At 50.8% G+C, this 25,324-nt stretch overlaps 1 protein-coding gene across 3 annotated transcripts; it reads left to right on the top strand.

The window, feature by feature from the left end:
• Positions 1 to 15: 15 nt before the first annotated feature.
• CPSF3 (cleavage and polyadenylation specific factor 3) lies at positions 16 to 25,154 on the top strand. Of its 3 annotated transcripts, XM_081101295.1 has the most exons (18): positions 16 to 222; positions 2,353 to 2,416; positions 4,117 to 4,214; positions 4,790 to 4,918; positions 6,118 to 6,295; positions 8,842 to 8,931; positions 9,453 to 9,603; positions 10,702 to 10,877; positions 11,834 to 11,992; positions 13,125 to 13,271; positions 13,889 to 14,150; positions 15,225 to 15,323; positions 16,316 to 16,410; positions 17,321 to 17,408; positions 20,054 to 20,123; positions 21,297 to 21,393; positions 23,919 to 24,059; positions 24,740 to 25,154. In XM_081101295.1, exons 1-17 carry the CDS (start codon positions 173 to 175, stop codon positions 24,018 to 24,020), a joined length of 2,055 nt encoding a protein of 684 aa, XP_080957421.1. In that variant the 5' UTR covers positions 16 to 172; the 3' UTR covers positions 24,021 to 24,059; positions 24,740 to 25,154. The 3 variants fall into 3 exon arrangements, 2 of the variants coding, with proteins under 2 accessions (XP_080957421.1, XP_080957420.1); XM_081101294.1 differs by lacking the exon at positions 24,740 to 25,154 and having other exon boundaries at positions 23,919 to 24,226; XR_013996518.1 differs by lacking the exons at positions 16,316 to 16,410; positions 24,740 to 25,154 and having other exon boundaries at positions 25 to 222; positions 23,919 to 24,226.
• Positions 25,155 to 25,324: the final 170 nt, after the last annotated feature.

Raw genomic sequence — 25,324 nt, 5'->3', positions numbered from 1 at the left:
TCTCCGGCCGGAAGTTGAGGGGAGGAGCCTAGCACCGCGGGCGCCGGAGCGCCGGAAGTTGTGCTCTCCGTGGTTGGGGTTCTTCCTACCTTGGCTCCCGTGGCTCCCCTTCCGATGTAGAAAGGCTCCCGCGACCTGTTCCTCAGCTCAGCGTCGCCGTCGGACTTGCGCGATGTCTGCGATCCCTGCGGAGGAGAGCGACCAGCTGCTGATCCGGCCCCTGTAAGGGACCAGCGAGAGGCGGGAGGGTAACGGGATGGCTGGCCGCCTCCGTCCCCCCACTCGAGCTGGCGGCGGCGGTCGGCCCCGGGGCCGCGGCTGCTGGAGGGGCTAGGGGAACTGTAGGTCGGGAGGGGCCTGCTGGGTGGAATGGGATCGTGCTTTTCTCCCATCTTAGGGGGGAGTGTTGGAACTGGGGGTCGGGGTGGCCTATCGGGGCGCTGGGCGCTGTCATACACGCGGGGGGGTGGCAGCCCCTGAGGGACTGGTGCTGCCGCCGCCGGCGGGCCGAGGTGGGGACCGGGTAGGGCTGTGGCGGTGCGAGGCGGAGCGCAGTCTGCTTAGGACCTCCAGGACCTGACATTTGCCAAACGCGAGAGAGGGGGATGACTCGGGATTTGGTCTGCGTCCCGCGCGGAGCTCAGACCCCCGAGGGTGAGGGGGTGGAGAGCGGAGAGGAGGAGAAGCGGGGTGCGGGGACAGAACCCCGCCCGGGTGTCCCTGAGCGGCTGGTCTTCTGTGCAGAAGCGCCGGACGGACCTGGAGCGCTGCTTGGAGAGGGAGGCGGGATGCGGAGATCTTACGCTGCAGGGGGGCAGTTTGAATCCGCAAACGTGTGTCCTGTTAGCTATTAGCACTACTGGGGTGCATGCATTTTTTCAAAAGGCTGAAAGTATCTACTTAACATGTATCCACACGGACTTGTTGAGCGCCTCGTGGGAAAATAATACAAGTCTCACCCACTCGGGCACACCTGCCAGCTCCTCGTGTGCCCACTGCCAGCTGCCAGGCACCCCACTGGGCACTGGGGTACAGATAAGCCAGGTCCCCGAAGTCACCCTTTTGGAGGGAATTGCAGCGCGAAATAGAAAAGTACCGGCGAGCTGGTTTGGGACCACGGGAGACGGTGACTCTGCAGTCAGCCCTGAAAGCCGACCGTGTTGCTTCCTCGGGGAGTAACTGTCACTGAGTGCATGGCCGCTGTTGTTACAACTGCAGCAGGCATGGCAGCCTAGCGCCATGGAGCATGGGAAGGGGGAGAGGCGCGAGCTGAGCCTTAAAGAAGGAGTAGGGATTGCAGGCAGGTAAAGGGTGCTCCAGCCGCAGGAAGTGGCACGGGGGGAAATGAGGGTGGTCGCAGTTTGGGGCCACTTTCCTCCTGGCCACGGATGGAAGATTAGCGGATGAGACCGGCGAGGCTAGCAGGGCCCATCTTATGAAGGGTCTTGTACTCCTCCTAAGGAGTTTGGCCTTTATCATCAGTTACAGGGATTTTAAGCAGGGTGGGGATCTGGTGGGAATGAGGTTTGGGGAAGGTTGAAGTCTGCTGCTGGCAGCCGTGTAGCAGATACATAACGGGATGGGGTAAGTGGTGGGAATCTAGGTTGAAATCCACGTAACCCACGTGGTAGGCAGTAAGAGCTTGGAATGAGATGAGCAGCAGACATTGGAGAGAAATAGGTTTGAGAGAGTAAGGAAGTGGGACCTGTAGTTCTGTATAACGATGAGATTTGGGGAAGGAAGGGAGCTAAGAGGAGTGTTAGGATGACGCAGATTCCTATTTGGAGGGCTGCAAAACGGCCAAGGAGTATGGGCGGTGGCGGCGGCGGGGGGCGGGGGCTGGAGTAAGTTTCGGGGTTTTGTTCTATAACAGCATCAAATATACTGAAATAAGGTGAAAGGAAGGGGCCTGAGGTTCACAGATGTAAGAAGTTATGTCAGTTTAACCTCGTTGGTAAATGCATATCATGATCTTCAGTGAAAGAATGTTGCAGTGCTTACAGGTTTATACTTAAGTGCTGATTCTAAAAGCATTATTAAATGATCTGTGTTCCTGCTAGCTGCATTCTCAGTGCATCATCATAACCCTCACATTCAGGGGTGAACTTTAGCCTTTGGGCTTCTCGAGTCTGTTCCATCTCCTCACAATTTTAACAGCTGTGCAGTCCCTGCGCTCCCAGAGGCCGCTCCTCTCCCCGCACCCGGCTGTCCTTGCCTACCCTTATGACTTTGTGGGACTCTCACCTGCCTCAGTGAGATGTCATCAGGTGGGCACAGTGTAAGTTGTAAAAAAGTTGAAATTCGTTGGGCTTGATTTTGATTGTTTTTATTTCTCCTCTTGAATGTTTACAGGGGAGCTGGCCAAGAAGTAGGACGATCATGTATTATTCTGGAGTTCAAAGGAAGAAAAATAATGGTAATTATTAGTCTGTGGTCTGGTGAACAACATGGCTCTGTCCAACTTGGATGTTAGGGCTTTTCTAGTACAGCAGTTACCTGTTTAGCTCCCAGGAAGATTTCTTAGTTGGCATATGTAGTCTGTGCTATAAAATGTTAATGCAGCCGAAACCGGTTTGGCTCAGTGGATAGAGCGTCGGCCTGCGGACTGAAGGGTCCCAGGTTCGATTCCGGTCAAGGGCATGTGCCTGGGTTGCGGGCATATCCCCAGTAGGAGATGTGCAGGAGGCGGCTGATCGATGTTTCTCTCTCATCGATGTTTCTAGCTCTCTGTCTCTCTCCCTTACTCTCTGTAAAAAATCAATAAAATATATTTTTTAAAAAAATGTTAATGCAAAAAACTAACACAAGTTAGTAATTTGACAAAACATTACGTAAACTGAGAAGACATATTCTACGACATAAAATTGTCCACCAGATCTCCTGAACTATTGCTTACAAAGTCCCTCTTCCACTCTCCGAGGGTCTCGCCATCCTAACCCCCCACCCCAGGTGGAAGACCCCGGGAACACACACAGAGTTCCAGCCACGCCTGTGCACCGTGGCGCCAGAGCCTGGTTTGGCAGCTTCTGTGCCCACATTAGCATGAAGGCCACTCGCCTTGGGCAGGGCAGCCTGCTCCTCTAAGCCCATCTCCTTATCCGGAAGGTAGAGGGGTTCGAAGAGATGGTTGCCGTGGTCCTCATTCGAAAGGCCGTTCCATGGCTCATGTTCCTCCAGTTCCACTTCTCTGCTTCTCCCAGTCCTAAAAGACTGGGGACCCGTCACACATAGTCGTCTTTAGTCATTTATTGTGTTAATTTTGTAGAAATTGATAGAATTTGGTAGAAACAGCCCCAAAGTGAGTATATAACTCATTAATGACCGACTCTTAATAAGTTGTTCCCAAATACCTTAAAATACTTATATTGCACTGATTGGAAAAGGTTCCCATTTCTAATAATTGACCTGGAGATCAATAAGGTCTGGTAGTAAATCTATAAACTTTTAAAATGCCCACCATCTTCTGCCATCAAAGTTCTTGAGAAAAAGAGTTTATTCACTGTTAGAGTGACTATAAAAACTAGTTGGGAAGAGGATGTCTTGTGTTTTTTGTCCTGTGACCCTAAATGTGAGCTATATTTTAGATTTAATGGGAAGTTAGAACTTTTAGTAGTAGCATATTTCCCATTTTCTGTATATATATATAAAACCCTCAGCAACTGGTTGACCGTTTGACCGGTCGCTATGATGCGCACTGACCACCAGGGGGCAGACGCTCAACACGGGACTGATGGTGCCAGATGCCAGCGCTTCTGCAGCAGCGCGAGCCTCTCCCGCCTCTGGGGCAGCGCTACCGAGCTGCAGAGGCAGGTGCTGCAGGCCCGGGCTCGGGGCCCCTCCCCAGCCACCTGCCGCTTCGTGCACTACCACTCCCTCGGGAGGTCGGACTGCCGGTTTCCCAGATTGCAGTTGCGAGAGGGCGCAGGCCAGGCTGAGGGACCCCACTGGTGCACAAATCTGTGCTCCGGGCCTCTAGGATTTAATAAGAATTATCTTCCCAAATGCTATATGTAGAGTCCATTTTGGTTATGAGTGTGATGGATCAGTTGTCTATTCAATGGACAAATTTTAATAAAACGTAGAGGACATTATGATCTTTTTGTCTGTCTCTTTCAGTTGGACTGTGGGATCCACCCTGGCCTGGAAGGAATGGACGCTCTTCCTTATATCGATTTAATTGACCCGGCTGAGATTGACCTCCTGCTCATTAGTCAGTAAGTTTTTCCTTATTAATGACACTGTTTTCCTAGACATTTACTATAAAAGTCATGCTTTACCAGACGCTAAGATTCTGACGTTTAAGAGTCTTTTCTACCAGGAAGCATGTTGCAGGCGTCTGAGTGTAAGACAGCACTCTGCTGTCACCGCGGCTTAGGGAAGTTCCTGGGAGGCTGTCCTCCCGCTGGAGCAGGGAGGAAGAGAGCGTGCGCCTTGCTCTCCCCGGGGAGCGTGCCCTCCCCGGCCTCCTGAGGTCACGGTCTGAACTTCATTCACAAACAGCGACGTGTGGGCGCTGTGCCCTGCGGTGCTTGTTACGTCGGCTGTCGGCAGGAGGTCTGGGTGTATTCTTCCGTCTCTCATTGTCACTGATCAAGTATTTTGATGTTTGAAAATACATTTAATATCTTTTTCTGACACAGGACCAGCTGCATTATTTCTCCCTCCCCGTGGTGCCCTAAAGTGTCAGTGTGTGACTGTTAACATGAACTTCTCTGAGTCCGCAGCAGTTTCATTCGTGTATGTGATGGGTAATATTTTAAGAAGTGACAGGATCTCTTTCATTCTTCAGCTTCCATTTGGATCACTGTGGCGCTCTGCCCTGGTTTCTACAGAAGACGAGTTTCAAAGGAAGGACATTCATGACTCACGCTACTAAAGCTATCTACAGGTGGCTCCTTTCAGATTACGTCAAAGTCAGGTAAGTGGCTCTGTTAGACTCTATAACACATGTGGCTCAAGATACGGACCATTTTGGTTTTTGAAACGAGACACTTTTTATTCACCAGGATGTCGTTAATTTAGTTATTCAGAAACAACCCGTCAGATCCCATTGAGTACCCAGCACTTCTGGCCTTAAAGTCCTTACATAGTTCTAACATTCTTTTAACTCTTTGTAATTTAGGTGAATTATAAGGTATAATAACAGTATTCTATAAATGTTAATTAACACCGAATACGTTATACAGTGACATATACTGCAATCTTATTTTAGATTATTTGATCAAAGCAAATCGACTACCTTAAATGAAAATTTTCCCTGGGGAAGTTTTTCCAGTTGCAAGAGGAAAACTTCTCTTATCAGAAAGGTTGTGGTGTTTCTGTGATCCCTACAGCACAGATGATTAGCCTTCAGAAGGTTACTGTTTAATGTGTGTGTTCCAAGCGTTGAAGGTGCCGTTTGTTATTCTTCATATGTAAATACAAAAGAAGGGAAGAGCTATCCTTAGTAGTAAATATACTAGTTAACACTTTAATGCAGGCACAGTCCTCAGTTCTTAACGTGGTTACTCATTTAACCTTCATATGAGCCTCATGGCGTAGGTTCTGCTATGAATCCCATTCTACAGATGAAAAATGTACGGTGATGGGCGTAGAGAGGTTCGGTAGTTTGCCTACGGTGGCCACAGTAAGAGGCAGAGCTGGGACTGAGACCCAGCAGACTGGCTCCAGAGTCTGTGTCCTTCACCACTACTCTCTCTTGCTGTTTTGGAAGTTCATTGGCATAATTTTCAGAAGAAAAGGGACGCTAAACTTTGTAGGGAAATCTTTTCACGTCACTGTGTCAGGATCTCGTCCTGGGTCGGTGTGAGTGAGTTTCTCTCAGGCGCGGTGGGATAGAGCAAAGGTTGAGAAGTGCTTTTCTCTTAAAGAGGACTTGGCCTTAGTTGACTGTGTGCTGTGCTTGAAATTGTGCTTCCTAGTTGTACACACTAAAATTGTTATTATAACTGCAGAGCAAAAATAGACACAAGATGGCAAAGACATTCTAGATAATATAATCCCTACGACATAATTTGAAGAAATAACTTCATGGATATGTCATCCATAGTTTCTTTGAGTTCAAAGGCTTTTTAAAATCTTGCCCTTCATTCTTGTTGTTGGGTCATAAAAATGTAGCAACATATCGGCGGACGACATGCTCTACACCGAGACCGACCTGGAGGAGAGCATGGACAAAATCGAGACCATCAACTTCCATGAAGTCAAGGAGGTCGCGGGAATCAAGTTTTGGTGTTACCACGCAGGCCACGTGCTCGGCGCTGCCATGTTCATGATTGAGATCGCGGGCGTGAAGGTACCCCTGGCCCTATCCGCTGCCCCCCGGCCCTATCCGCTGCCCCCCCGACCCTATCCGCTGCCCGCCGGCCCTATCCGCTGCCCCCCGGCCCTGTCCGCTTCCCCCCGGCCCTGTCCGCTGCCCCCCGGCCCTGTCCGCTTCCCCCCGGCCCTGTCCGCTTCCCCCCCGGCCCTGTCCGCTGCCCCCCGCCCTGTCCGCTTCCCCCCCCGGCCCTGTCCGCTGCCCCCCGCCCTGTCCGCTTCCCCCCCGACCCTGTCCGCTTCCTCCCCGCCCTGTCCGCTTCCCCCCCGGCCCTGTCCGCTTCCCCCCCGGCCCTGTCCACTTCCCCCCCGCCCTGTCCGCTTCCCCCCCGGCCCTGTCCGCTTCCCCCCCCCCCCCCGGCCCTGTCCGCTGCCCCCCGGCCCTGTCCGCTGCCCCCCGGCCCTGTCCGCTGCCCCCCGGCCCTGTCCGCTTCCCCCCCCCCGGCCCTGTCCGCTGCCCCCCGGCCCTGTCCGCTTCCCCCCCGGCCCTGTCTGCTTCCTCCCCGCCCTGTCCGCTGCCCCCCGGCCCTGTCCGCTGCCCCCAGGCCCTGTCCGCTTCCCCCCCCGGCCCTGTCCGCTGCCCCCAGGCCCTGTCCGCTTCCCCCCCGGCCCTGTCCGCTGCCCCCCGGCCCTGTCCGCTGCCCCCAGGCCCTGTCCGCTTCCCCCCCCCGGCCCTGTCCGCTGCCCCCAGGCCCTGTCCGCTTCCCCCCTGGCCCTGTCCGCTGCCCCGCCGGCCCTGTCCGCTGCCCCCCGGCCCTGTCCGCTGCCCCCCGGCCCTGTCCGCTTCCCCCCCCGGCCCTGTCCGCTGCCCCCAGGCCCTGTCCGCTTCCCCCCCCCGGCCCTGTCCGCTGCCCCCCGGCCCTGTCCGCTGCCCCCAGGCCCTGTCCGCTGCCCCCCGGCCCTGTCCGCTGCCCCCCGGCCCTGTCCGCTGCCCCCCGGCCCTGTCCGCTTCCTCCCCACGAGAAATCAGCGCAAAGCTAATGCCACCAGGTGCTGCTGGAGAACATTCCCCAAGACTCGCGGTGTCCAAGCCCTGAAACCTGAGATAAAATTCAGTCCATACTTTTCCCGCTGAAGCGTCATAGTTCATACCCCCAGGCCAGTACTTCTGTGGGGAGAGGGAGGACAGAGTGAAATGAGCCGCTGAGCGTGACGTCCCCTCCCACTTCCAGAGCGCCAGCTCCTCGGCGTCCCTGGGAAACTGCCCGGGAGGAGCTCTGTGTACGTGACGGGCAGCGGCCTTGCCCTCTGTGCCCTGCGGGTCTCGGGCTCCCACACAGGCCTGGGGAGTGAGGGCTGCTCACAGGCTCTGCGCGGCGGTCCTGCATGGAAGGACTCGGGCAGTCTCGAGCTTGTGGGAACGTGGGCTGCTAGTTGGTGTCGAGACTGACGTGAGAGCAGCAGTTCTTTCTTTAAAAAACAAAATATCGCCAAGACTGGTTTGGCTTAGTGGATAGAGCGTTGGCCTGCGGACTGAGGGGTCCCGGGTTCGATTCCGGTCGGGGGCATGTGCCTGGGTTGTGGGCACATCCCCAGTAGATGTGCAGGAGGCAGCTGGTCGATGTTTCTCTCTCATCAATGTTTCTGGCTCTCTGTCCCTCTCCCTTCCTCTCTGTAGAAAATCAATAAAATATATTTAAAAAAAAATAAAAATATGTATTTCTTAAATTGATTTCAGAGAGAAAAGGAGAGGGAGAGAAAGATAGAAACATCAATGAGAGTCATTGATTGGCTGCCTCCGGCATGCCCCCTACTGAGGATTGACCACACAACCTGGGCATGTGCCCTGACTAGGAATCCAACCGTGACCTGGTTCATGGGTTGATGCTCACCAATGAGCCACACCGGCCAGGCTAGCAGTGGTTCATAACTCTGGCTGCACATGAGAATCCGGGAGCTTTTGAAAAATACCCATTGAATCAAAATGGTGTGGTCTCACCCCCCCCCCCTTTTTTTTTTAGTTTTCTCGGTGATCTTTATGTGCAGCCAAAGGTGAGAAGCAATGTTCTAGAGTAATATTGTCCTGAATTTTCAGCTGCTCATATAGTATTTGAAGTTTTTACACATTGAGTTATCCTATATGTGTCTAAATCATTTTTTCTTGCTGTTTGCTCAAAGGCACAGAAAATAGCACAAATGCAGAGCTAAATTCTCATTTGAAATTTGATGCACACCCTCCAATTATTTTTATCTCCCATTTTTTATGGTTTTCCCGTATTCCTCAGTAGACTTCTTTCTCATTCTGCCCTTTTTCTCTAAGATGTTCGGAGCATTTCTCAAGTTTGCTAAGATACAGGTTCTCTTTGTGGGAGGATTCTGGGAGTAATCATTCCCATTAGTTAGATTCACTAATTGAAACGCTGGATGGTCTATGACCAACTCACTTAGACACAGCATGGCATCTCAGTGTTATCCGTTGTGGGCTGTTCTATTTATTTCCACTTCAGATTTTAGGAGCTAAATGTATTTAGTAGTAAAATGAAACCTTCCAAAACCGTAACCTTCTGGCTTTCTCTTTCACAGCTTTTGTACACAGGTGACTTCTCAAGACAAGAAGACAGACACCTAATGGCCGCTGAGATCCCAAACATCAAGCCTGACATCCTTATCATTGTGAGTACGGTGCGCGGGGTTGCCGTTAGGATGGTGGAAGCCGTTAGGATGGTGGAAGCCGTTAGGATGGTGGAAGCTGTTAGGATGGTGGAAGCCGTTAGGATAATTTTTCCTAGTGGGGAAGAAATACTGCAGTCTAATTTTTATAATATGTGGTTGGATAGAAATGTACCTTTTTTTGGTATAAGATTTAATTTTCTGACTTCCCTTTGTAGTGCAGCTCCACTTCCTTGCTGTTAAATATATCAGCTCTAGTCTAAAGTCAGAGAGACTAGGGTACCGCCTAAACGTTTCTGTCTAGGTGAATTACCTGCATTTTTAGACTATTTCCTAATTCCATTTCTAAAGAATTTTTACTACGTAGCCAGGTCTTAGTTCTAACGTTCTTATAACAATACATGTCCAAGTAAGTGGCATGTTAATGGAGAAATGAATCCCTTTGCTTCGCCTCTCATGGATGTTTAGCTTTTGTATTCTTTGGAATCGTCGGTCTTGTCTCACCCGTCTGATGTGTCACTTAGGAATCGACGTACGGGACCCACATCCACGAGAAGCGGGAAGAGCGAGAGGCGCGGTTCTGCAACACGGTCCACGACATTGTGAACAGAGGCGGCCGGGGCCTCATCCCTGTCTTTGCTCTCGGGCGGGCTCAGGAGCTGCTCCTGATTCTAGGTGCGCCTTGCGTCTTCCCTGGGAGATTCTCAGAACCTGGAGGGCCTGGCCTTGGACAGGTCATTCTTCTTTTCTGGGCTCCATTTCTGCATTTAAAGTAGGGATCGGGGCCAGGGTTAGGGTTCGGGTTAGCGGAGAGGAACAGTGGCTGGCCTGCTCCTGCGAGCATAAGGGGCGTGCCTTTCTGGTTGCCGTCAGCCTCAGACGGCAAGAATGTGCTGCCCTTTGGCCCACCGGTTCCACTTCTGGGAAGTAAATGAGATGCACAGAAAACCTGCCAGTAAGGGTGGAATCATTTTAGCACTTTTAAAGGAATATGTCAGTAAATACCACATAATAGAAAAAAAGTCACTTTACATGTATTCACACAATGTTAAGGGGACCAAAAAATAGAGTGCAGCCTGCCCAGCGTGGCTCAGTGGCTGAGCATCGACCTATGAACCAGGAGGTCATGGTTCGATTCCCGGTCAGACTACATGCCCAGGTTGCAAGCTCAGTCCCCAGTTTGGGGTGTGCAGGGGGCAGCCAATCAGTGATTCTCTCACTGATGTTTCTGTTTCTCCCTCCTTCCTCTCTGAAATCAATCAAAAATTTTTTTAAGAGGTGGTTTTCAAAAATAATAATAGTAATAATAGGGTTCAAAACAGTATGTACTCTGACCCTAGTAGATACCAATTACACAAATGACTAGAAAGGTTAACTCTGGAGAGTGCGTTGTCTGCTTTTCTCCATTTTCTAAATACGTCTGTGAGCGTGTGTGACTGTGGGGAGAGGCAGGCACAGTGGGTGTCACTGTGGGGTATGTGTGGGTTTGACGGTCCCGTCAAAGCCAAACGCTCTGTGATTCCTTGGGGAACGCAGTCTTCCTCAGCATCAGTGACGAGTGCCCTGGATGTCTGCAGCGTCCTGTGAGGAGCTGAAAGCATTGCGTCTCAGTAAGAGCAGGCTCATTCTTCTTGACCTCTTTAAAATATGCTTATGTGCCTTAATTTATTTCTTGATTGTCTGAATTTTTTAAATTAATTGTACAGATCACTTATTACTTAAGCTATCTACCCCACGTAACAAAATGATATTTGTCTCATAAAATCTCTCCAGACGAGTACTGGCAGAACCACCCAGAACTCCATGATATTCCAATATACTACGCATCATCTTTGGCCAAGAAGTGTATGGCCGTGTACCAGACATACGTGAACGCCATGAACGACAAAATCCGCAAGCAGATCAACATCAATAATCCCTTTGTTTTCAAACACATTAGTAACCTTAAGGTGAGAGCTGGTGGAGGGCGGACAGGGTGGCTAAGGCACCAGGAAGTCGGCAGGGGCAGAGAGGCCTGGCCTTCGTTCTGGCCGAGCCTCACCACGTCCTACCTTTTCCCCAGCAGCCATCACTGTTCTGAGTGGAATCAGGAACAGAGCAGCTGGCATTTTTTTTGCCACTTGCTCCCAGTCCCCATACAGTGTCACTATTTACTGTTGCTGAGTAACTCGGACCTTTTTGTCACAGAAATAAAAAGTCCTGACGAGGCAAATATCTTGTGTTGTTATGTATTACATTTTTCTGTTCGTACTCAAACCTAATCATCTTTTTGATGCTTGGCATTATAAATTCCATATGTGAACATTTTCGTGTTTACTTTTCTAGAGCATTCAATAAAATCTAATTTTCTTTCATTAAAGTGTATATATTGTTTCATCCAAACTAATGCTCTAATCATAAAATAACACCCCACGTCATTCCGATTATAAGTGGCCTTCCAATTATAAATAAGCTCTGTTCATAAGTCATTAAATTTTAGGTTAGTTTTTTAGTAAGTAGAGCCAAGTTTTCCCTAGAAACAGTGTTACTTTCTAGGCCAGCTCAAAATAATCCATGAGGCCTGAGAGCTGGCGTCTGGGGAGCCCTAGAGCCTGTTCTGGTGAAGAGGAGCCCAGCTGACTTGCTTCACGTGCTGCCTCCGTGAGGCGCTGAAGTGACTGCCCTTGAGCTGCCAGCACAGGCTTTGAAGGTCAATGTGAACTGAGTGCTGTTTCTCACTTTGTTGTCTTTCATTCCTAGTCCGAATGGTCAGGAACTTAGAAATTGGACTAACTGTTCATTAGTCTTGTCAAGACCCTTTCACTCGTGCGATCACCTTTTTTCACCTTTTTGTTATTTATTAAAATAAGGGAAGCTTGGTCAGAGCCTGGCGTTTAAATGCTCTTTCCCTCCCTTTCCCTCGCAGAGCATGGACCATTTTGACGACATCGGGCCCAGCGTGGTGATGGCCTCCCCGGGCATGATGCAGAGCGGCCTGTCCAGGGAGCTCTTCGAGAGCTGGTGCACGGACAAGAGGAACGGCGTCATCATCGCCGGCTACTGTGTGGAGGGCACTCTGGCCAAGGTCAGTCACCGCTGAGCACACTCAGAGGGGCAGTGCCCGCCCAGGGCTTCCCACTGAGGCGGCTCTTCAGTGTGGGTTTTAACGCTTCTAAATGGGATGGAGCTGGTCAGCTGGAGCTGTTCGTGAGGCTGAGATTAATGCGCTGACTGGCCTGAGCTGCCCCCAGGCGACTGGAGGCACAGCCAAGCTCCAGGAGCACCCTCCCGTGCAGGAAAACAGTGTGAAGGAGCCCGCTGGGGACAGACGTGGATCCGTAGCTGAGCGAGACGCGGCTCACTCACAGGTGTCCGCTCACAGGCTGTGCGTGTGTTCGGGCTGATGGCCCGCTCCCTGTTGCTGTAACGTGACTGGTGTGAGCCCTCAGGGATCAGACGGGCGTGCGGGCTTCAGAGGCAATTTCTGCGCATCCAAGCGTCTTCTTCCCTCACCTCCTTACTCTTCGCTTCTGTTTTATTTCCTAAGTACATTGATTCCGTTTTGCTTATTTTTACTACTTTGTCTTATTATGTGAATCATTCAGACAATGAAAGCTGTGCATTTAAAATAAATTTTTAGCCCTAGCCAGTTTGGCTTAGAGGATAGAGTGTCAGCCTGCGAACTGAAGGGTCTCAGGTTCGATTCCGGTCAAGGGCATGTCCCCAGCTTGCGGACTTGATTCCCAGTGGGGGGCGTGCAGGAGGCAGCTGATTGATGATTCCCTCATCATTGGTGTTTCTATTTCTTTCTCCCTCTCCCTTCCTCTCTGAAATCAATAAAAATATATTTTAAAAACTAGATTTTCAGAATAGTAATGCATCCATCCTTTATGTAAACCCTCTTCACTGGAAAGCTTCTCTCTAGAGCAAGAGAAGAGTTGCGAAGGCAGGTTTCCTTTCTAATCCTGAGAGTTGTCGTTTCCACGTCTAGCACTCCAGCTACATTGAATTTTAATTAATCTGCTTAACTTTCTGCTAAATGTTTGCTTGATGAAGAAAATAAGTATTTGAAATTTACTAAGTTGGTAGTATTACAACAGTTTTTGTGCTGAAGGTCCTAAATTCAGCATGAGTTTATGGCTGCATGAAAAGTAGAAAATGTACCTTTTCTAATTGGATTGTTTATTTTGTTGTTTCTTTTTCTTTGTTTTTAACAGCACATCATGTCTGAACCTGAAGAGATCACGACCATGTCTGGACAGAAGCTTCCGTTGAAAATGTCTGTTGATTACATTTCTTTCTCCGCTCACACAGATTACCAGCAAACCAGCGAATTCATCCGCGCTTTGAAACCGCCTCACGTGGTTAGTCTGTGGGTTTCATTTAGCGCATTACAGGGGAAAGCGTACCCACTTTGCCGCAGCTGGTTCTCAAATTAGAGCCGCCTTCTGTCCGTGCAGCACTGTAAACGGAGCTTGCACTCACCTTGCACCCATCCTCCCAGCTCCCCTTTGAGGTAGACAAGCTGTGCACTTTATTTTATTTAATATATTTTTATTGATTTCAGAGAGGAAGGGAGAGGGAGAGAGAGAAATATCAATGATGAGAGAGAATCACCGATTAGCTGCCTCCTGCACGCCCCCCATGGGGGATGGAGCCCACCACTCAGGCATGTGCCCTTGACCAGAATTGAACCTGGGGACCCTTCAGTTCATAGGCCGACACTATCCACTGAGCCACACCGGCTAGGGCAAGCTGTGCACTTTAATTTCCCACGACACGGGCACCTGCTCAGACCTACCAACCCCAGATCCACTGTTCCTTCTCTTACTTTCTGCTGCCTCCCCAGTGGCATCAGCGCGCCAGTTTGTGCGCAGTAAACTCTCTCCATTTGGTGTATTTAACTGACTCCTGTTCACAGAAAGGCCATAGTATCTGACTAAAGATTCTCCCTCTGCTCTTTCACATTCATTTCCTGTAGATTTTAGTCCATGGAGAACAGAACGAAATGGCCCGATTGAAAGCAGCCTTGATTCGAGAATATGAAGATAATGACGAAGTTCACATAGAGGTTCATAATCCTCGGAACACAGAAGCTGTGACCTTGAACTTCAGAGGGGAAAAACTAGCCAAGGTCATGGGCTTTTTAGCAGACAAAAAGCCAGAGCAAGGCCAGCGGGTCTCGGGGATCCTTGTCAAGAGAAACTTTAATTATCACATTCTTTCTCCTTGCGACCTGTCCAGTAAGTGCACTGTTCATTGTCAGATACAGTTCGATTTTAGCACTGAGGGAAAAGTCTATGAAAACTTTTCTTCCCTGGTGGCCACCTTTCAAATAACAGCCAAATAATAAAACGGAAAGAGGTGGAAGTTAACCCAGTTCATTTTATGGGGGAAATAAAAACCTTCCCTGAATGTGGACATTTAAATTCTTAGTGAAGCAGCTCTTGCCTGAATGGGGACGTAGGTTTGCCTCTAAGACGCAGTGACTGCTGCTGACGGGGCAGGGCTCTCCCCTCCCACCGCGGAGCCAGTCGTTTTCTCTCCTGAAGGAATGTTGGCCCCCCCAGGCACGCTGATTTTTCTGGCCTGTAGTTTTATGTGGCTTCTGGGCCTTCGTGGCCTGCGCCTGTGCAGATGCTAAGCCAGCGTGGCTTTTGCAGTCACGGTGGTATGTCCAAGTGAATAGCTGCTCATAAACTTGTGTAAACTCTGAGCGCTTAATGCGGGAATGAGGAATCTGTGCGCAGGTGGGACCGGGTCAGCTTGCAGGCCGTCCGGCCGTCCTTCCATCAGCAGTCGGGGAGCGCTTACCCGCGGCTGGCCCGGTGCTGGGGCTGGAGGGCCCAGGTTCACGCAGAAGCACCGCCCCGCCCCGGAAGCGCTGCCCAAGGAGAGAAGCGCTTTCCAGAGCGAGTCCCAGTGTCGGGCAGTGACGCCGAGGTGCCCGGCCAGCATGTGGGAGACATTGGGCCTTGGTGTGCCAGGTGAAAGGCTGTGCCAGTCAGGCGCCTGTGTGCCAGGCGGTGCCCAGCCCGAGCAGTGGCGGGCAGCTGGTCTGCTGGCTTGGAGAGGTGTAGGGACCTGATGTGTTCAGGAGGATGGGGTGCCTTCTTAGGGCTGGAGCCTGAACTTCCGAGGGGTTAGCAGTGGGTCCGGGAAGTGAGGAGGGGACACGCTAAGGAGCACCTTGTGGCTTGAAGAACGTGCTCTCGGTTGCTTTTATTTCTCTCGTCCTTACTCCTGGGATGTTTGCAGATTGTATTTGTGGGACTAGTACTGTTTCTAAAGTGTATTTATTCTCATTTCCTCTTCAGATTACACTGACCTGGCCATGAGCACTGTGAAGCAGACCCAAGCCATTCCCTATACTGGGCCCTTTAATTTGCTCTATTACCAGCTACAGAAACTGACAGGTGTGTATATTGATTGACAGTCGCTTGTTTTTTGTTTTGTAAAGTAATGATGTATCTAGGAAAGGATATGATTTCATTTTGGTAATTGTCCCAGATTAGCACAAATTTTATTTGTACTTTGTCATACCGCATTTAGGTGAAGCTTAAAAATGTACTCATTACTCATCAGTTTTTTAAAATCCCATTATACCTTTTATCTTCAGTCCACTTAAAATTTTAAAAATATTGGTAGTCTTTGCTCCTTGGGTTTAAAATCTACTTTAGTTTACTTACCCAAATTTTATCTATTTCTTTCTTGGTTCAGTGATACTGTTTCTTGTTCCACTAGTACCCTGTACTCAGCAGGTCTTATAAGAGCACATGACCAGTGGGCAGAGGCCAGTGAAAGAGGAAAACCTATTCTGTTTCCTGTTAGACCATTGTCAGCGAGGGCCTGCGTAGCAGCAACGAGGGGCAGTAATAAGTTAAAGGGAAGAGACGCTCGTTGGCAAGAACGTGCCTATGAACATGTTCCCCGCCCCTCGTGGGGAAGTGCTGCCGTAGGTAGCGCCGTGGAAACCCTTCCCACCTCAGAGCCTCACAGCAGGAAACCAGCAGCCTCACCTTAGCCGTAGAGCTGCCTGTGGGCTGCGTAACCTGTGAAGACAGAAGGTAGCGGGGCTGTTGGGGCTGAGTAGCCTCGTGGTAGATGTTAAGGTGCTAGTGGCCGATCTCTGCACAAACACAGACGTTTGCTGCTGGTGAGATATTAATGTCCAGGGTAAATCCATCCTAGCTCTATGGGCTTTTATAATCCATACTGAGACCTTTCAGTTACTGTGAGCAGTTAATACAGAACTTACTTAGCTATTCAAATCTGCCTACACCAATACACTATTAATTTTTTTCATTATGTGTCAGCTTTATTTCAGCTGTCTCTATAAACAAATGAATAATTATGCCTCTGACAGATGATCAGGAAATTATGTACATCTTATAATTCTTTCTTTCAGGTGATGTAGAAGAATTAGAAATTCAAGAAAAACCTGCTTTGAAAGTGTTCAAAAATATTACTGTAATACAGGAACCAGGAATGGTGGTGTTAGAAGTAAGATGAGATTGTTTACCCAAACACGGAGGAGGAGGTTTTACGCGCTCACATGTGGAGACTTGCTTGGGGTGGTGAACACACAGTACAGCACACAGACCATGTGCTATAGAATTGTACACCTGAGACCTATTAATTTTATTAACCAACGCCCTCCCTCCCCATAAAGGCCGTTTTAAGAAAAGAGTTTACATGTAATTGTAGAGAAATTAGCTTCCCAGTCAGGACAAGATTATTGGAGAGTGTAGCGTTCTTAACAAGGCCAGCTTTAAATACAACATAGCTGGGCGTGGTCCGTGTGACACAGAAACTAGCCACCAGTTAAGGCTTGGCGTTTGTGTGTGTGATGAACAGTGACAGATCGCTCATATGATCAAGTCAGAGCTGACCTTAGGGTATCCAAGCTGTCTTCAGGTATATCAGAAGGTCTTAACGTTCTCAAGATAAAAGTCTCGTCCTGTTACGTTAAAACTTGTCATGCACACATCTTAAGAGAGTGGGGCTGTGAACACTCAAGGACACAACATTAACGTGACCCACACCCACAAAGGCGAGAAGCACTAACTGAGGTAAATGTGGTTCCCACTGGTGGGATTTTAAGTTCCTGCTGGTGGAATCGGGAACCCAGACACCAGATGGCGCTGATGGTTGATTTTGATGGGTTGGCATCGAAGGCCTAAGCAGTTCTGTTTCAATGAACCCGGGAACGGAGGGCCCTCAGGCGGCCCTTGGCTGTTTCCCTGCCGTGGGGCTGTAGGTAGTGTTTGCAGGCTTTCCAGCCACAGGCCAGCTGTTTTGCTTTCACACATTATTCTAAACAAATAAAAAAGATCTGTCGCTGGTCCCACTGCAGTCCTGTGACGGAGGGTCGGCCCGCTGTGCCCTCCTGACTCTGCCTTTTGCTCCGCAGTGGCTCGCTAACCCTGCCAACGACATGTACGCGGACACCGTGACAACCGTGGTCCTCGAGGTGCAGTCAAACCCGAAAATCAGGAAAGGTACAGAACCCTCCATCTTCTTTCTGCTAGCACTTCACTTTATCGTCAGTCCTTCCACTTCTATGGTGTTTTGAGCTGAAAAGCAGAAAGGAGAATGCTAAGGTGCTTGAATTGGTTTTTTCATTCCTGTAACCTTGACGGCACTAAATACACGCATAACAGTGCATGTCACTAATATGTTCCTGCTCCTGTGCCCGGTCTTTGTGCTGTGAAATCTGGTGGCACTTAACTCTAAGATAAAATCTCTTAGTGACAGTCCCTTTAAAAACACTGTAATCGGAAGTTTCACAATATCGCGTTAGCCAGCGTGTCTAACAGGAAAACGGGCTGCTGTGTCGTGATTCACAAAAACTTGTAGAATAGAGCAGAATCTCCTGTTGTTGGCCCAGGAGCAGTTTTCAACCCGGGAAACAGCAGTGCGCGTATCTCCGCGCTGTGTCTACAGTCAGGCTGTTTTAGACGTAGCGGGCATCGGGCAGCCCTCCTGCCGCTGGGGAAGGGGGGCCGGGGCTCTCCGGGAGGCTGGTCCTCTGAGGAGCACTTCTCTTCCTCAGTATTAAAATGAAGCAGTCGCAGTTCTCTGATTTCAGGAGAAAAAGAAGCTTAGCTGACCTTCCTGATCATCTTCTTGGGACTAGCCAAATCTATTATGAAACAAATGCCTAAACAAATCTAAAGTGTTCAAGTTCCTGGTAAGCATTTGCTTTGAGTAATAGTCGTCATAACAATTATAATTAGGGCTCCACTTGGTCGTTTGTTTGGTTGAGTTACTAGGGGTAACGGTGCCCGTGTGCTGTGCCGTGAGGGAGCCGAGCACAGAACTCCCCGCCCTGGGCTGCCCCGCGTGTGCGTGTGCGTGTGCGTGTGCCAGTCCCTCCCCGCCCGGCGCAGGCACACCCTGACGGAGCAGTGGGAAAGCCGCTGCCAGCTCGCTCCTGTTGCTTCACATTTCTCTTCTCTTAGATAAAAATGCAGAGGACAAAGGGCAAGGTCGGGTGACCCTACAAACAGCAGGATAGCGAGTGGAGCAAAGGCTGGGGGGAGAGGGCGGGTTGAGTGCCCGGACGGGAGGGCAGGTTAAGCCCAGGGTTTGGGCGGCACACCCTTCAGTGCCGGCGCCCAGGCCTCTGGGAACACGGCTCCTGTGGCTTCGATCTGTTCTTGTCAGATCCAGCCTCCCGAATGGAACTGTGTTCTGTCCTCCGAGGTTGCTTTCCGTCCCTTACAGTCGATAACCCTTTTGTAAATGAAGTCTGTTTTGTGATAGAGTGGTGATGTTTTGTCCGATATCTGTGTACTTTTCTGAAGAATGGAATTTCCCTGCAAAGATGGCATTTTCCCAGGCCACTGAGAGGCTGGTAGTCTTCAGCTCAGGGTCCGAGTCCCTAGGGTTCCTCCTGCTGACGGGGAGGAGCCCGACATGCTGCCCTGAGGCTGCTGGTCTGATGGGGCGCCACCTGGTGACTGCGCTGAGAACAGGCGGTGCCGTGGTTGGGTTGGTCTTCATCTTGGGCATTGATCGCTCTGAAGACTCTGGTCCAGAATGCAAATGCATCTTCACTCTGACCGGGGTAGTGGGATGAACACAGGCGTGATACTCCTGGTGGTCCATCTCCCACTGAGAACGGTAGGGTGTCTTCGAGGGCTGGCCTCGGGGCATCGGCAGAGGTCCGTGTGGACATGTTAGCATCGGCTCTTTCCCGTGAGTTACGGGGTGAAACCACTGGCTGCCCTCGGTCGGTGATCGGCCGTTGAGTGGTTTCTGCCGCTTGGCGATTATGAAAGCTGCTGCGTAAGCATTCTTGTACAGGGTTTTGTGTAAAGACACTGGCTTTTATCGCTCTTGGGTCAGTGCCTAGCATTAGCGTTACTGGGTCGTGTGCTAACTGTTTCATTCTGTACCGTTTGCTGCGGGTGATGGCTGGGAGGTACTAGTGTGAGCCAGGGCACCTTTGAAACCAGGGCAGGTGGCTCACCTTCCTAACCTGCCAGGTTACTTTGTTTTTGGGGAAACCTAAGTCATCTCACTGGCAAGTGATAAGTATAATCTATAATAATAAAAGAGTAATACGCTAATTAGGCCAGACATCCTTCCGGATGACCTTCTGGACGAAGTGGGGGCTGCGAGGGAAGCCCGGGTCCCAGGTGCCTGCTGGCAGCCGGGGGAAGGAGGGCCTGCTCTTGCATGAATTTCGTGCATCGGCCTCTAGTTAATTAATGTTATTAAACAACGAGAGGCCCGATGCACGAAATTCATGCAAGAGTAGGCCCTCGCCGCCCCGGCTTCGTCTGGAAGGTTGCCCGGTTGGTGGTCCGGCCGTCTGGTCGATTTGCATGTTACGCTTTTGTTATTATAGGTCACAGGTGCGGCCTGTAGAGTAGAGGGCTGGCTGCGTGCGGTGTAGCTAAGACCAAAGCGCGCTGCGCGGAGCCGCCATCTCCCTCCCTCGCGCCATCTGTGGCTCCTTCGCAGACCGTGAGGTGCAGGGATGAAGGACCAGGCTGCCGCCACAGGGAAGTGACGCGTGGATGCTGGTCACGTGGAGGATCCACAGTCAGTGGCTGACCTCTCAGAAACCGTTCTGAGTGTGGATGGGAATTCGTCCCCATGGGAACGCGGACACAAACGCTCGCTTCTCTCCCAGGTGCCGTGCAGAAGGCGTCTAAGAAGTTGGAGATGCACGTGTACAGCAAGAGGTTGGAGGTCATGCTCCAGTGAGTGGGCTCTCGCCCCAGGCGGGGAGGGGGTGGGCTCCGTCCCCCGAAGCCGCGCTCGGACCCAGGCTCAGAAGCCCTTTGGAACTCGGTGTCGGCTCCCGCCTGTCCGGGGATGGGAGCCCAGCAGTTCTGCTCGGCAGCTCTCGCCAGAGGCTTCCAGGAACCGAGCAGCCTGGGCTGCGGCCGTGGGCTCGCCACGCTCCCTCTGTCGGGGACGGACACGTGGCGCGCCCTTCCCTCACAGCCAGACCCCAGTCTCGGTGCTGACCCTCCCACCCCACCTTCCACCCGGGCCCTGCCAGCACCCCCCACACACCTGAGTGTTAGAAACAGGAACGGGAGCCACGCCCAGGCTCAGCCGCCGCAGGACTCAGGGAAGGCCTGTGCTTAAGCGCCACGTGTACATGCAGCCGTCGTGCCAGTGCTTACAGCCTCAGGGTTTGTGGGATGGGTGCACTGGCTGCTCTGACACAAACCACCAACTGATGAATGAAACCTTTTGTAACATTAACCGCTGGACGCTCACGCAGCCGGTGGCCCCGCCCTGCCAGCTGAACGCCCGTGGGCAGTGCTGACTGGGGCTGGCGTCTGGGTTTTGCAGCTTCACTGACTCTCCTCACCTGACCCACCTGCTGGTTGGCCTGCTGTTTGCAAACGCCTGTGTCACCCACGGGGACAAAAGCGGCAGTTAGTGACTGGCTGGCTCCCAGGGCACAGGCAGCGTCTGCCAGCGCCTGCCCAGGAGATGCCAGTGCGAGAGTCCAGCTCAGGAGGCGCCCAGAGGTGACTAAAAGGAGCAGCCAGTGGACTGGGAGCCATTTCAGCCAAGAGGCCAGGGTCTGGATCCCGGCTCCACTGGGGGCTGTAGGCCAGTCACCTGAACACGTCCTGTTAACCCCATGTGTAAAGGGCTTCTCACCAGCATTCTTACAGGTCGAGATCATGTATGTAAGTGCCTAGCACAGTGCCTGCTGGAATAGAGCATTCTTAATAAGTGGTAGCTGTGCGTTTTACCTGTTTTATTACATTAATGAAATATAGAAGGTAACGAATTAATAAGTCTATCTCAGGATTATAGATATAAGTATTCTACTTCAACACTACCAAATATATAAACCTGTGCTCACATAGTATAAATGCATCTGCACTAACTCTGTGCCTTCCCTTAAGGGACATATTTGGAGAAGACTGTGTGAGTGTGAAAGACGGCTCCGTGCTCAGTGTCACCGTGGATGGGAAAACGGCGAACGTGAGCTTAGAGACCCGGGTATGGCTGCGCCTGCGTTTCACGACATTTAGGAAAGAGGGTGAAGGCAGACTCATCAGCGGTCCCACACCTCACAGATTCACCTGTGGTCCCATGCCTGTAATAAGTTGTTTTTGTATTTTAGCATTTCCTTCCAGTTTCTTCCTATTTTTTTATTTTGTACAAGTTGTGTTTGCATTATTCTACAAGGGTGAGGCAAAATAGGTATACAGTTGTCTGTATGTCCCATATTCATAACTACAAACCTGCTTCTGCCCCACCCCACATAAGAAATTGTACATTCTTGCTTTTTCACTTCTCATTGTCAGTGTTTCCAAGTTGCCGGCTGGCACCCATCCCCAGGTGTAGGTCCTAGTTATTATATACTGAGGCCTGGTGCACAAAAATTTGTGCACTCGGGGGGCGGAGGGGTCCCTCAGTCCGGCCTGTGCCCTCTCGCAGTCTGGGACCCCTCAGGAGATAACGACCTGCTGGCTTAGGCCTGCTCCCGGGTGGCAGAGGGCAGGCCCAATCCCTAGGTGCAGCCCCTGGTCGGGCTCAGAGCAGGGCCGATTGGGGAGTTGGGGCGCCGCCCCATCATGCACAGAGCAGGGCAGATTGGGAGGTTGTGATGCCACCCTCAGTCACGCTCAGGGTAGGGCCAATTGGGGGGTTGGGGCACCGTCCCCTGTCACACTCAAGGCAGGGTCGATGGGGAGGTTGCGGCTCTACCCCATCACACACACAGCAGGGCCCGTGGGGGGGGTGGGTTGGGGAGCTCCCCCTATCAGGCACAGAGCAGGGCTGCTCAGGGGGTTGGGGCCCCGCCCCCTGTCACACACAGAGCCACAGGGCGATCAGGGGGTTTGGGCGCTGCCCCCTGTCATGCTGATCCCAGTGCCGGGAGGCATATTACCCTTTTACTATATAGGGTAGAGGCCTGGTGCATGGGTGGGGCTGGCTGGTTTGCCCTGAAGGGTGTCCTGGATCAGGGTGGGGGTCCCCACTGGGGTGCCTGGCCAGTCTGGGGGAGGGGCTGAGGGCTGTTTTCAGGCTGGGAGTGACTGAAGTTCCCAACCGCTCCTTTTTTTCTTTTTTTTTCTTTTTTTATTCTGGGCCAGCTTTACCTTGAGGCTTGGCTCCAGTTCTTAGGCCTCCGCGGCTGAAAGTAGGTTTCTGGCCTTTGCTTACAATGTTGCGAATCTGCTGGCTGAAGTCCAGCGGTATTTGTTACAATGATTCTTAAACTGCCCGCTCAGAGGCCTGCAGCCGCAGGCAGGGAACGTTGGTTTCCTCCAAGGATCCTCCGTCACTGAGGCAAGCAAGTCTCATGTTAGTTTCAAGCTGCCTGGCTGCCGGCCCCCATCTTGGCTGACAGTTAATTTGCATATCTCGCTGATTAGCCAATGAAAAGGGTAGGGGTCATACGCCAATTACCATGTTTCTCTTTTATTAGTGTAGATGACCCCTTCCCCCTTGTCCCCGCTAGCCGGCCCTGCCCCCACCCCCTGCAGGGTTGTTCCCAAGATTAGAACAGTTATACTAAACAGATAACCTGTGTTTTACATTTCTTTTGCATGTTCTTTGATTATTTAGGAGCTTTGAGAAAACACTACATTTATTTTACCTCAATAGAAAAATAAACTAAGAACATAAATAAGAAAGTCTATAGAGAAGAAGTAGAAATAGCCAGGGAACAGATGAAGCCAATGTTCAGGTGCCCTGGTAACTGGAAGAAACACAGGTGTGAAGAGTGAAATATGCTGTGTGCTTATGGCACAGATTGAAGGGATTGCTGTGAGCCATGATGGGGAAAGGCAGGGACACAGGTGTTCACAGGTGTTGTGTGGGGTGAGGAGGTTACAATCACGTGGAAATTCTTTCTCCAAGGCAGTTTGGTGATACGCATCAGAATCCTTAAAAACGTAAATGCCGTTATCCACAAAACCACTTCCTGGGTTTAACCAAAGAAAATAACTGGACAAGTGAGCACAGATGTATACAAGGGTGTCTACTTTAGCATTGATTATAACGTGAACACAATTTCAAGAGACGTAAGTACCCAAGGGTAGGAGATAATAACGAGTGAGTGAGTCGTGCAGGGGCACCCTCGTGCGTGCAGTGCTGTATATGCAGCCAGAAAGGATGCTGGTGCCGATGGTTATGCAAATGGCCCACCTACATTAAGTGGCGAAAGGTTACACACAGCAAGTATGATAAATCAATCCCGTTTTCGTTGGAAAGAAATCTATATGCACAGCTAAAGTCTAGAAGGTTAGGCACTGAAATGCTAGCAATAGTTAACAGAATTAAGGGTGTTTTTCTTTCCTCCACTCTTACACGAGGAGTATTTGTGATAGGATAAAAAGTATGTAAACAGCATAGAGTATTTCACAGCTGGAAAGGAACTAGATTATTACGAGGCTCATGCCCGCCCACAGGTTGCAGTGGGCAGGGCTGGGTGATCCCCCCACACCCCCCCCAATGAGTGTTCTAGAAGAGATTCACTCATCTTCTATGTCATAATGTCTGTGCTTCGCCTGCAGACTGTTGAGTGTGAGGAAGGAAGCGAAGATGACGAGTCTCTCCGAGAAATGGTGGAGCTGGCTGCACAGAGACTGTACGAGGCCCTCACGCCAGTGCACTGAGCCCGCCGGCCTGGATGTGCTGGAACGTTCCTGTGATATGTGCGTTTACTTCTGTCACTTTAAAGGAAACACATTCCTTTCTCGGGGCGGCCTGTTTACTTTGGACGTCAAACGGCTTTTATTCCAGTAGTTAGCATACCTTAAAGCACCAACAAATCTGTTCATTACTTTGGAACTGCTGAATAAACCGTTTAGAATTCACTGACTCCACGTCTAGGCACGGATGCAGCTCCCAGTAAACTTTAAAAATCTGCTCACAGCGCCCTGGCCAGGCGGCTCCGAGCCCCGCTGTTTGGAGCAACGTCCTGTGCACCCAAACGTTGCGTCTCCATCCCCGTCAGGGCACGTCCCCAGGCTGCAGGTTCATCCCCAGTCAGCATGACCGATATTCTCTCCCTTCCTCTCTACCTAAAATCAATAAACACGTCCTCAGGTGAGGATTGTTCATTAAATCTTCATAGCAACTGAATCAGAATGTCTCACATTTTAAGAAAATACACAATAACTTTTATTTTCATATTTATTTTGTGAATTGGAGTTAATTTTTCGAGATTATCACTTACAAGTTTTGAGCCCTTTTCTACCTCTTCCCTCCTGACCCTCTTGGCAGGTTCCTTAGTGTCCACATGACAGCTTTTGGGGTTCAGTGATATTTCCTTTGTTTAATAGCCACATATTCCGTTTCAGAGGTGGGAAGATTACACTCTTTTTGTCTCTAGTTTCAGGGTACTTGGGTGACAGGTGAAGCGTCTCCTATATAAATTGATTGTGCAGTTTCCTGAGGTCGCGGAGGTCAGACTTGCAAACGGCACAGGCGCACCTGGTGCCGCTGCTGAGGGAGAGGGCAGCCCGGCCGGGGAGACTCGGCCCCCGTCGATGCCAAGGGTTTGCTCCCTCTGCAGAGGGACAGGCTGTGCATGCGTCGCTCCTCACAGCCCAGCCCGAGGTGCTCGCACTCAGTCCAGCTACAGACACCAGCCATCCAGCCACTGCATCCCGTCAGCACTGTTTAGGCCTCACCTCTTGGTGACTTACAAACCTGTAACCATTGACGATGCATTTCCTGCGCTTGGGTGACACGCTTCACTGTGTAAATCTTTTTATGTGAAATACATTTATTTCTGTAATGTAGCCAACTTACTTTGTCTTTGGCCCAAACCGTAGGTCTAAGGGTCATATGAGATTTTCTGAAATTATAGTTAGCCCCAGCTGGTTTTGCTCAGTGGATAGAGCGTCAGCCTGCGGACTGAAGGGTTCTGGGTTCAATTCCAGTCAGGGGCGTGTGCCTAGGTTGCAGGCTGAGT

Source organism: Myotis nattereri (assembly GCF_964212035.1).
Source record: "Myotis nattereri genome assembly, chromosome: 10".
NCBI classification, from domain to species: Eukaryota; Metazoa; Chordata; class Mammalia; order Chiroptera; family Vespertilionidae; genus Myotis; species Myotis nattereri.
Note: the sequence above shows the minus strand (reverse complement) of the source record. Positions and strands in the feature narration are given on the sequence as shown.